The sequence below is a fragment of the Ochotona curzoniae genome, unplaced genomic scaffold (genome assembly GCF_017591425.1).
Source record: "Ochotona curzoniae isolate NIBS_2020 unplaced genomic scaffold, NIBS_Ocur_1.0 contig_3498, whole genome shotgun sequence".
In the NCBI taxonomy this organism is placed as follows: domain Eukaryota; kingdom Metazoa; phylum Chordata; class Mammalia; order Lagomorpha; family Ochotonidae; genus Ochotona; species Ochotona curzoniae.
In genome coordinates, this window is record NW_024465885.1 from 1,979,839 (window position 1) to 1,993,101 (window position 13,263).

At 38.6% G+C, this 13,263-nt stretch overlaps 1 protein-coding gene across 1 annotated transcript in view; it reads right to left on the minus strand.

Moving 5' to 3' along the window:
- Window positions 1–13,263, minus strand: part of GRAMD1C (GRAM domain containing 1C) — a 45,190-nt gene that overhangs the window by 21,285 nt on the left and 10,642 nt on the right. Inside the window, exons 4-5 of the mRNA XM_040980458.1 lie at window positions 11,557–11,719; window positions 637–774 (exon numbers count right to left, since the gene is read on the minus strand). Of these exons, the coding sequence (XP_040836392.1) occupies window positions 637–774; window positions 11,557–11,719 (301 nt within the window). The remainder of the gene's footprint in view (window positions 1–636; window positions 775–11,556; window positions 11,720–13,263) is intronic.

A 13,263-nucleotide genomic window follows, 5' to 3' on the forward strand; every position in this document is an offset into this window, starting at 1 on the left:
CCATGTCTTCCACGTAAGTGGCCCAAACACTAGGTCCATCCTTCACTTCCTATCTAAATTCTGTTTCTTAATATGTGTCTGTGAGATTTGCTCATATTTTTGCAATATCAGTAGCTTATTTTTTTAGTTACCACAACATTCTTTTATGGTAAAAACTGTATATACAACCTGTTTAGCCATTCTATTATTGATGAATATTTAACTTTTGAGTTTGGAGCCAAGATAGGTGTTAAACTACTAAGGCACAGATAGTTCATAGCTTTGGAAGATACTGTCAAACCATTCAACAAAGTAATTGTTCCAATATATACTAAACTTGCATCTAGTTGTTCCACAATGAAATCCTTTGAATTTAATCTAACTTCATAGATACATTAATGAATAATGCACCAATAAGTGTAGTTTTAGTTTTCACCAGATAAGAACATAATTGTGACAGCATCTTCCTAATTAAACAATTAGACTGTTAACATGTGAATCTAATCACATATTTAAATACTAGTTCATATATGGCCAAAATAAAATCAAAACATGTCTAATTTTTCCTAATAACATAAATCCATTTAATAGGTCCAATGTTTCAAGAATAATAAAATTCTCTGAAATGTATCATTAGGTAAGAACACAAAGACTAACCTATTATATTTCTGGAATTGAAAAATCTCTGCATGAAGCGTGAGCTGGTGAAAATCAATTCAAACATTTTCTCAGCAGGGATGTGAAAAACACGGTTGATATAAAGTCTTCCACGAAGATCTTTCTCAAGAATATTTTCTAGAGAAACAGAAACATAGAAAAAAATCAAAGAAAGACAATTGCAAGGTTTGGGGTGTTCTTGTTTTGTTTTTGGCATCAACTTGTTTTCAAATGTAATTATAGTGAACAGTATATTCCAAGAAACTATTAAACTCCAACTGGGATTATAAACATATGTACCATAAATAAGTATAACATATGGATTGCTAACTACATGAGATCTATATGTAGAAACATCTAAATGGAGGAGATGAAGATTCCATAATACATTGCTCAAGAGCATTTAGAAAGTGACAAGAGTAATACTGAGACACACATGATGGTACCCATTATAGCAATTAGCAGATCTTATCTATCACAGCAAATAGCAGATTCTATCCCTGTATGTATTTCCTATCAGCAATCATTATCAATGACTCCGACACCTGCTATACACACTAGCTTGTAAGCTTGAAGACCATTTTAGTTGGACTTAATTCATACTAACCTAAGACAAAGTTCACCGAATTCACAATGTATTCTCAACGCGACATATTGAAAGAACAACAACAAAAATTTCTTTTTTTTAAAGATTCTTTTATGATTGCACTTGCTTACTGGCTTTTGCTTCTTTTTTAGATTTATTTATTTTTATTGGAAAGGCGGATATACAGAGAAGAGGAGAGACAGAGAGGAAGATCTTCCGTCCGATGATTCACTCCCCAAGTGATCGCAACGGCTGGAATTGAGCCAGTCTGAAGCCAGGAGCCAGGAGCTCTTCCAGGTCTCTCATGTAGGTGCAGGGTCCCAAGACTTTTTTGGGCTGTTCTGGACTGCTTTCCCAGGCCACAAGCAGGGAGCTGGATGGGAAGCAGGGCCGCTGGGATTAGAACCAGCACCCATATGGGATCCCAACACTGATTCAAGGCGAGGACTTTACTACATTATCGTGCCAGGCCCCAAAAAATCCTTCTGAAGAGTATTCTGCAGTGCTAAACAATACCCATTGAAATATCTTTTTATTTCTGGGAACTTAATCGTGATTTTGAAAACTACTGCTTAGCAAATAAAGAAGCAGTATTAGTTCCTCACATCTCACATTTTCTGAAACATAGTATAAAATAACTCATACTTAGAGACTGGCTTGTAGCCACTTGAGATGCCATAACCCATATCAGAATGTTTGGATTCAACTCCTAGGTCTGCTTCTGATTGTAACTTGTGCTAATGTATCCCCTGGGATTCAGCAGGTGATGGCTCAGATAGTTAGGTTTGTCCCACAAGTTGTGGGAGTTGTCTAACACCTAGTTAGAGTTACAAACTCCTGACTTCTGCCTGGCTATTGCGAGGAATCTGGAAAATGAACTACAAAATGGCAGATGTTTTTGTCTGTGTGCTTCTCTTTCTGTCTTTCAAAATCAATGAAAGTAAATATTTAAAAAAATGATAGCCCACACTTCACAATGCTACTATACAAGTATCAGACATTACACACTAATCGCTTTGCAAGTTTTCACTCACCTTCACTACAGCTGTATGCAGTACATGGTAGCATTATCACCATCTCCACCATTACAGATGAGGAAACCAAGGCACAGAGAGAATTGCCAAGGCACCATGGTTAATGAATGATTAATCTGAAATTTGAACTACTCCAGTTGTGAAGCACAAAGCTTATCATATAGTTTGTAATGTCAGAAGTTTAACTTAGAAGATACAAAAGGAGATGAGAGAAAGAAAAAACAGCAGGAATAGAAACTTGGTATAATGAAACAAGAAGTGAAAAGCAATCCAATGGAAAATTGCAATGGTTTAAGGACCAAGATTGTTGTTAGTCTGTCAAGGATTATGGTTCAGTGATGCAAAATGAAAACTGGGACAAAAGCTTTCCATATTTCAAAAATAAAGCTCAAAGAATTATCTGTGTAAAGCATCAGTTGATACTAATCCCTGGGAAGTGGTCTGGTTAAGTGCAAGGGCAATGGCATATGAATCGGAAAAACTCTCCAAGCTCTGGCTTAACCCCGAATATTGCTCCCTCATTAAATTATTTGCATCTCTCTATTTTCCTACAGGTACAAAGGACAGAGGGACATCTGTAGATATTGATGCTCTCCCCCTACAGCAATGATACATGTAGTCAAAAACTGTTCACAGCAATCAAAAAATACTGGTGTAGAAAAGAATCACTAAATATATGCAATTTCTTAAGGTTTGGGACAGTAACTTCCCAGGTAGGCCAGGGAAACAGGTTTTGCTAACAGATGTATGCAATCTTCAATACAAAATAATTCAAACTTTCACAAAGAAAACAAACATCTGTAAGTGATTCCAATGATCCTATTCCTCTCTTTCACAGAATCTATCCCAATTTCAATCATACTCTGATCAGCTTGCTGACTCCTTATTTTTCTCCCTCAGTAGGGAGCACATCAGTTTCTTTACATATAGCAAATCATTAATTTTTAATGTTTACTACAGAGGTGAAGGGTGGGCCTCTAGTAGAGTTAGGAAGGGGAAGAGGGGTGAGAGAAATGTGTCTGAGGGTAGTGGGAGAGAGTGTGTACAGTTCCTTGTCAAACTAAGTTAGTTGATGGAAACAGAGATGGTCCTTTGACACCACTCAGGGACCTCAGATCAGGAAAGACAGTCATGGGGGTATTGAGCGGTCACTGTAGAAGAGATGACATATTCCATTTGTCCTCACCAGGCTTCTTTATTGTTCTTTTTGTATAAGTTTGGGACCGTGTTCATTTTAAACACCTATGTATAACTCAGTGCTTGACTATTTTTGAATGAACCAATTACTTCTGAAAATCTTAGTGTCTATTTTTATATATAGGAGTTTGGATTTGAAACTTTTAAAAAAATTTATGTTAGAATAATTTGAGATTTACAAGTAACTAAACTAAGCTTTTTTTTTTTTAAATTTCTTCAGCAACGTTCTTTTTTCTGTGTATGGACCCAAGTCAAGATATGTTGCATTTTAGTTGTTACACCTCTTTAGTCTCTTCTAATTTCTGACAGCTTCTCATTCTTCCTTTGTCTTTTTTAAAAATGTATTTATTTCTTTGAAAGGCAAAGTTACAGAGAGAGAAGGAGAGGCACAGAGAAAGCTCTTCCATTCTCTGAATCACTTCCCAAATGGTCTAACAACCAGGGCTAAGACAGGCTGAAGCCAGGAACTTCACCCAGGTCTTCCACGTGAGTGGCAGGGGCCAGGCACTTAAGCCATCTTCCACTGCTTTCCCAGACATATTCTCAGAGAGCTGGACCAGAAGAGAAGCAGCTAGGAAATGAACTGGTACCAATGTGAGATGCCAGTATTTTCAGGTAGCAGCTTAATGTGATATACTTCAATGCCCCTTTCCTTGTCTTCTCATGACCTTGACACTGACCAGATATTAGAACATCCCTCATTAGATGTTTCTTCAGGATTATATTGGGGTAATGGATTTTAGGAAAGAATAGCATAAAAGTGAAGGGCCCATATGTAATCAAACTCAGGCAGTACAGAGTACATCAACATAATTGGTGACGATTTTAACCTTGATCACTCAGATGAAGTAGTGTCTGGTAGATTTCTCCATCATAGTTACTATTTTATCTTTTTCATATTCTACACATTGGCAATGAGTCACTAAGTACAAACCACACCTAATGGCAAGAGAACCAAGCTCCACTCGCTAAAAGAGAAGGAACATACACAGTGAGCACATTGGGAAAATATAAGGGATATCTGTGCTTTCTTCCCCATTTGTGAGTTTCTTTGATTGTTTATCTTGGTCAGTATGGATTCTTGAATAGTTACTTTACTTGTAATGTTAGACTCCAGCAATACAATCACTGTGTATTTTTGTTGTCCAAATTATTTACTTTGGCCATCAGTAGCTATCTCAGGTTGACTCCTGTGCTCACTTTAAATCTTTTTCTTTAGGAAGCAGAGGAGCAGACAGACATAGACAGGCTGAGACCTTCCATCCATGGGTTCACTCCCCAGATGGCCACAATGACCAGAACCATTCTCAGCCAAACCTGGGAACTCAATCCAGCTCTTCTACTTGAGTCACAGGAACCAAATCACTAGAGCCCTCACTCAGGATTTGCGTTAACAGGAAGCTGCAGCCAGAGCTGGAGTGAGGAATCCGATGTGGGGTGAGGGCATCTCAATCTCTGAATCAGATGTCTGACTTCCGCACTCTTTGGACACACTTCCTTCCTTACAATCTCATGCCAAACATGCTCCAGGATCATCTAATACATTCCCTACCTCAGTCCTAGATTAGCCACTTGTTGAAGGAGTTCTAGAACTGTAATTTTTCAAAAATAAAACTTTTGTTCATACTTAAAAGGCAATACATTTTTTTCTCATTTACCTATTTTCATATAATATTTTATGTGTCTTTTAGGCAACATGATTCAAAAAATGTTTGGGATTAAGACTAGTAAAAACAGAATCTGTTGTCTTCCTACCAGAAACTAACAATAATATCTTTTGTATATATATTTTTCCAAAGAAGTAAGCATATAAAATAAACTATTTTCTCCTGAAACATTCACTTGTGAAACTCCTGGAACTTTAAAATTTCCTATCCAAATAACATCTTCAATTGCATTGCTGTAGCATAGTAAGTTAGCAGGTGGTGTTTTTAAAATGGGGAAAGTGGCCCAGGATAATGGTTCAATTGGACAATCCTCACCCTAAGCTCCAATGTCCCCTATGGATGCTGGTTCATATCCTGGCTGCTCCACTTCCCATCCAGTTTTCTGCTTATAGCCTGGAAAAATAGAGGAGGATCATCCAAAGCCTTGGGGCCCTGCACCTGAGTGGGAGACCTGGAAAAAGCTCCTGGGTTCTTGTTTCAGATCAGCTCAGCTCTGGCCATTGTGGCCACCTGGCGAGTGAACCAGCAGATAGAAGATTTTTCTGTCTCCTTTTCTCTTTGTGCATTTGCCTTTCCAATAAAAATAAACAAGTCTTTTAAAAAATGGGTACTGTTTTCACTAATGGAGAAATATTACTTCAAATATAGTAGTTTAAAAGAGGTCAGTGAAAATGAAGTACAATGAGACTCATAATAGGAATGAAACTGAAAACAATGCTACCAATGTTTTAAGGGTTTATAAAAGTTTGTTAGTTAAGTATGCAAAAAAGGCAGTTGATCTATAGCTTAACTTAGCAATTTAGGATACACAATTACATGTTCCATTATCTAAAAACTGGAGATTTACTATCTGCTTGACTTAGGGCATTCTTCACACTGAAACACAGTTCAGCTGGAGTGTGTTCAAAAGTCCCACCCAGGTAACTGTGTAGTCACATGGCTGCCTCCCTGACTTGCCAGCCCATTTCATTTCTTTCTCTTTTACTTTCCCCAGAAGTCTACTTGCCCTCACCTTTATTCACTAACAAACTTCATCATATGCTCCTACTCCTGTCATTCACTGTGTGCCTCCAATGCATCTCGTTCCATCAGCTTCACTTAATGGACTCCAATGTTCCTGTTCTTACATGTCCCTCTCATAGTCTGATCTTTACTTGCTGTTCAGTTTCCATTTTTGACACAAGTGACCTCAGTAGGAAACCCTATCTTACCAACTTCTGTCACTATCACCCAGTCCAAGCCTCGCAACTCTCAGCACAGTTTGTCAGCTTCCACTCAAGGTTCTAGTTCCTGCAACAGGATTCTTAGGACTGCTCATGACATTATGGCACAGGAAAGGTGGAAGCACTGTCTTGTCAGTGACGGAAATGCTATATCCTTAAAAATATAGTCATCTGGGGCCTGGCACAGTGACCTAGCGGCTAAAAGTCCTTACCTTGTACGCGCAGGGATCCCATATGGGTGCTGGTGCTAATCCTGGCAGCTCCACTTCCCATCCAGCTCCCTGCTTGTGGCCTGGGAAAGCAGTCGAGGACAGCCCAAAGCTTTGGGACCCTGCACCCACATGGGAGACCCGGAGCAAGTTCCTAGCTCCTGGCTTCAGATTGGCACAACATTGACCGTTGCAGTCACTTGGAGAGTGAATTATTCGACTGAAGATCTTCCTCACTGTCTCTCTTCCTCTCTGTATATCTGACTTTGCAATAAAAATAATTTTTTAAAAAATATATAGTCATAATTTTCTTGTAGACATATACTGTGTCAACTCATCTTTATTAGCCAGAACACTCCCAGCATCTTCTTAAATACCCTAGACTGCTGCCATAACCTCGCCCAAGTTTGTCAGCCTTCCCTGGCTAGGGGAGAATCTTTCAGCCAATGACCTACTTTATAAACTAAGAAGTTCTGCAGCTTAATCTGAGAATTATCATAGGTCAGATGTTTCAACAAGGACAAGTTAACACAAGTTAACACAGTACAACACAGTACCCAAAACAAATGCTGAGAAGTACAAAAACATCCTTGAAAAGCACACCCTTCAATCCTGGTAGATTCTAACCCACCTGTTATAGGATAAGAGCATTTAAAGAAGCAATCAACCACACAGATGCTACCCTGATTTTTTTCTAATGGTACTTTAAGGTAAACTAAACATCAAAGGCACTGGGCTGCAAATTTTACCAGGTCTCTCCATGAGACATTTAAGGATGCCCCTTTGCTTTTGGGGGGTTATTGTGTTTGTTTGTTTAAGATTTATTTATTTCTATTGCAAAGTCAGATAGACAGAGAGGAAGATCTTCCATCTGATGATTCACTCCCCAAGTGACTGCAAAGGCCGGTGTGCGCTGATCCGAAGCCAGGAGCTCTTCTAGGTCTCTCACATAGGTGCAAGATCCCAAGGCTTTTTTGGGCCATCCTCAACTGCTTTCCCAGGCCACAAGCAGGAAGCTGGATGTGAAGCTGGGCTGCTGGGATTAGAACCGGTACCCATATGGGATCCTGGCACATTCAAGGTGAGGACTTTAGCCACTAGGCCACTGCACCAGGCCCATCATTTGTTGAATTATGTCAGGACCATAACATTGCCTCTCTCCCCCAAATTATGGAGTGCAGGCAATGAAAAATGGGGTGGGAGGATTCTCATTTTTAAACTAAGCCTGCTTAAAGCAGATGAAAATACTATCCTTTTTAAAAATAAAGGTGATATTTGGTTTGAAGTGATCTACTACCTGCTTAACCCCACACACCTTCTGCCAAATTGCCTGAGATAGTATAGTTTTTGATCATTCCTGCTGTTTATCTAGTTAATTGATTTTAAGTGCCTTTGCTCATGCCCTGTGAGCACTACGACAAGCCCAAGATTATGGAACCTGCTTAAGGAAAGAAGTAACTTGACTTGTTATCTAGTAATCATCTAATACAAACAAATTATCATCCCATATTCTGTACAGAAAACCTCCATAACTTGAGGACCACATAGATTCTTGTCACCATGAAGCCAGTCATTAAACGGATACTGGCAAGGGGTAAATTGTATTCACAAGCAATTATTCCTTATTTATTTCTAGATACAAAAATTAATTTTTATGTCATTTCTCATTAATGCTGCAAGGGAAATCCCAGGGCCTATGGAACTGTATCATAAAATGATAATAAAAAGAAGTAAAATAAATTAAAAAAAAAAAAAGAACCATTCTTTTAAAAGAGCAGGTAAGGGGAAAAAAGTTCTTATTTGGTGTCACTTACCTATTTGGCCACTGGGTGCCAGAGTAGATCTTCCTAAAGTCCCAAAATCAGTATGGAATATGAAAGTATGAAAATAACAAAGCACTCACTACCTTTGATCTTTCCCAGTGTCTTCCATTGTATTGTGATCAATTTTTATAATCTTAGAATTTTAAAAAGAACTAACAAGTCACAGATTATTGACACTAACTTAGAGAAGTAGAAAGAACATTAAGTAGCTATACATTTTCCTTTAAATAACTACTTTACATTTTTATTATATTTTCTCTCTCTTTCAGGTTATAACATAGTACAGCCATCATGTGACTATAACATGTTTTAAACTCTGACATATGAGAAATTTAAAATCTGACCTTTTTGTAAAGTCTGAAAACACTATAATATACAAACTAGCATTTTGTTTAAAAACATGTTTAAATAGCAGTTACTGGAGGCTGGAGAAAGTAGGCAAGAAACAGGGAGAAGAAAGGTTGGTCAACAGGCCTCAAGTTACAGACAGTAGGAATACGTTCCAGTGTTCTGTTGCAAGTGAGCAACTTTGGAAATCACTAATCTGTGTATTTTGGAAAAACTAGAAGAAAGGGTAATGAATATTTTAATCATAAACAAATAATACATGAGGAGGTGAATATGCTTAACCTGATTTGAAGAGTACACGATTGCATGCATGCATTAAAACATCACATGACATCACAAATGTGTTCAATTTTTCCATAAAAAATTTAAAATAAGACAAAATAATATTTCAAAAATTGAAATGTTTTTAAAATGAAATGTTGTGGTAGGGAAATCTCACATTATTATAGCACACTTACATTCACAGAAAATGGTTGGGAAATGGTTTATGTTGTCTAACTCAGCATAATTATTAGCTGTGTATAATGCAGTAATGATACCTCTTCCTCACTCCTTCAAGTTAAAAGCACTCAGGTTAATTCCTGGCCTTTCTACGCATGTACTCACTAGGCCTATATGAAGTAGATTAATGTTATAGACCGAATATTTATATCCTCTCCAAACCCATATGTTGAAGCCCTAACCCCCAAAGTCATTCTATGTGAAGATAAGGTCTCTAAGGAAACAACTAAGTTAAATCAGTGATTACAACAGTGGCCTGCTAGGACTGGTCTTCTAATAAGAGGCGGCACCAGAGATGGGCTTACTTGCTTGCCTCCACTCAGACTCACTGTGTTTGTGTGTGTGTGTGTGTACGCACATGTGCACATGCATGTGTGCAAGCCACAATGTGCACATAAGCGTGGACATAGAAGTCACCTGCCAACAAGTCAGGGATAACACTCTCACCAGAAACTGACTCTGCAGGATCCCTATCTAGAACTTTTCAAGAATTATAGGACAACACATTCCTGTTATGTAAGCCACAAAGTGTGTGGACTTTGCTATGACTGCCCAAGTTAATTAATATATTAAATAAACATGGAAGGAGCTCACTGGATGGATGTGGCTAACACAAAAGCTGATGCTCCTCTGGTGGGGAGGAGCGATCTTCCCTCCACTGGGGGAGGAAGTAGGATGCTACTTGGCACTGATGGATCTATCTCATATGTCAGCACCCTCTCCATCGGAGCCCTCTCGTCTTTCACATACCACAGTATCCTCTAACTTCATCACTATTAACATTACAGGGTCCAATTTTCACCTCTGACTCTTCGCTTTGTTTACCTGGTTTGGATACAACAGAGTAGTTAAGAAGAAGCTCACTTAAAATCCTTAGTACACATACAGTAACATAAAACATGTAGAGATCCCTGTGTGGCATAGCATGCTAATCCTGCACATGTGGCACCAGCATCCCATATGGGCACTGGTTCCAATCCTGGCTGCTTTGCTTCCCATCCAGCTCCCTGTTTATGCCTTGGGAAAGCAGTGGAGGATGGCTCAAGTCCTTCGGCCCCTGTACCCACATGTGAGTCTATCTGTTCTTGACTTCAGATAAGCCAAGCTCTGGCCATTGCAACCATCTGGGAAGTAAACCAGAGTCTGGAAGACCTGTCTGTCTCTGTAAATGACTACCAAGTAAAGTAAATAAAACTTTTTTCTTTAAGAAGTGGTAAGATGTTACCCAAAATGTGTTTGAAATTCAGCATGTATGATTCTGATTATCTCTTAATACTATTATTAGAATTTTGCAAAATCTATTGGTCTTCTAAAGCCAAATAAGTAGCATTTAAAAAAGACTTATTTATTTGAAAGGCAGTTACAGTGAGAGAGAGAAAAAAAAAAAACTTCCACCCACTGACTTACTCCCTAAATGGCCACAACTGCCGGACCTGGGCCCAAGTACTTGGACTCTTGCCACCTTCATGGAGACCTGGAAAGGGCTAGCTCCTGTCTGCTGGCTTAGGTCTGGCCCAGCCCTGGCCACTGCGATCATTTGGGCAATGAACCAGCAGATGCAAGAGTCTTTCGCTTTCTCTTTCTGTAACTCAGCCTTTCAAATAAAAGTAAATAAATATTTTAAACCGCCAATTGCTGACAGAAATATTTCCTTTCTAGAAACCAGAAGGATCTCCTTTATTTCCTTTTGGAAGCTACTCAATTATTTAAACTAGTATTTCACCCAAGAAAGCACTCCTGCTATAACTACTTGGCTTTCAAAATTCTTCACAAACTGCTAAATGTCTGTTTTTTAAAAAGGAAGAAGAGAAGAATTTGGAAAGCATAAGGGTAAGGTAACAAGAATATCAGACTGGGAGACCGGATCACTAACCCTAGATTTGTAGGTTAACTGGACACAGGGTTTCATATTTAACTCCTCTGAGTCTTATTTTCTTGAGCTGTAAAATGAGTAGTCTAGATGAACCAACAGGACACGTTCCCTATAAAACATGAGCATCTTGTACTGTCTGGCATGGAGGAGTGTGAAGGCAGATTTTCATAGCATATTTGCTTCTCCACTGGTACTGCTCCACCTTCACTGCCTGAAGGCTTGGAATTTCAAATGCTAAATGTGATGGAGATTTTCAAATTCCAGGCTTCTGAAGCAAGTGATGCTGGGTTAGATTTAGAAATCTGTTTTTACTATTTTCTATGAACTTCCATTCCTTTTTTAGCTCTTTAAAATCTGTGACTGTATCTAATGCAGCTAAATTTTCAAATGTGCACACATTTAATATAAACACTAAAAGGCATAACCAAATTTTACTAAAATGTATAAGAAACTCTTTACCTTCATCAATGGAATCCGAAGTGCTGCTTTTGTCCAAGGAAAGATACTCATTTTTATTCAAGTCCAGGGCTTTTGATGGGACTCTACTTAACCGCTTTTCTGAAGTTAGTAGGGGACTCTTTTTGACCTGCTTCTCATTTGGAGAATCTTCTTTCCCTAACCCCTAAAAGGAAAACAACCCAGTTTAAAAACTTTAAAAATAAACAGATTTTAAACCTAGATTTTATAGTGAAGGTTTTAATAATAAAGATGCTTTGAGAGACTGCTCTTGAAAATATTTACATCTAGTTTGATAGATTTGCATCATATTTCCAGAGCTGGCAAATGTCAGCTCCTAAAATAACAGTTAATAATATTTGGACGACATCGTCAATGTATGAAGAAGGTCATATGCAAAGAACTCACAGATAGTAAACATAATGTGAATTATTTAAGTAGAAGGGAAATGGGACAGGGGACAAAAGTAATGGAACCAGCAGTCTTTGGGAAAAGAACTCACCCATCTCTCAAGACCAGTAACTGAAACAGACAGGGAAAGAAAATAGAGAGATAACAATCACAATAAGAATATAGTAGGGGAGCAAAGATCAGAAGGGAAAGTCATTTCACAGCAAACATTGTAAGCAAAAGTTGCAAGAATACAATTGGCCTTGTTGTTAGGAGACCGAGGGATTAGGCAATAAAGCATATCCAATACATGATGCTCTCTGTAGTTTTCTGGGAAGGTTTAATAACGACTTCTCAGTTCTGCAATAATGTTAAGCATTAAAGTAGGAGTTGTATTGGTCTATTAGTACACCACTAGAACAGTTTTATAATCAGGCTTAGCAGAACAGTGTTATAAATCTATAAAAACGACACAGCAATCGACTTTGATCCACTGTGTGTACACTGATTAAAGACAGCAAAAACATAGAGATAACCCAGTATATTCTGCCTCAGCAAGCAGCTCGGAGGGAGGATACAGGCTGGTGCTGGCCACTCAGAGAGCAGGTTAACAACTGTGACCCAGGACGCAAGCTACACTTGTTAGAAGGTTGCATCTTCAAGCAGATTCTCACAAAAGTCAAAATTTTATTTATTCTGTAATGCCACATGATTAAGTAACATGTCTATTTAGCCACCCAAGGCCTCATAGACAGCTGCTGAATAGAGTTTAAGTTTCTCTGTAGCTCAACATTTAAGATTCTCCCTTTCGGGGTCTGGCGCAGTGGCCTAGCGGCTAAAGTCCTCGCCTTGAACAAGCCAGGATCCCACATGAGCGCCAGTTCATGTTTCAGTAGCTCCACTTCCCATCCAGCTCCCTGCATGTGACCTGGGAAAGCAGTCGAGGATGGCCCAAAGCCTTGGAACCCTGCACCTGCGTGGGAGACCAGGAAGAGCTCCTGGCTCCTGGCTTCAAATCGGCGCAGCACCAGCTGTTGCAATCACTTGGGGAGTGAATCATTGGACCGAAGATCTTCCTCTCTGTCTCTCCCCCTCTCTGTATATCTGCCTTTCCACTAAAAATAAATAAACCTTAAAAAGAAAAAGATTTTCTTTTGCAGCTAATTTACATTATAGTTCCAGTTGCATAGAGTATAGACAAAAGTCAACATTCGCTATATTTTAGTGTTTGGTTGATTTTTATTTTGACAATTTTTAATTTCTTTGCATATTCTTTCACAGTCAATGAATTTTTGCACACTACTAATCTTATAACTTGAA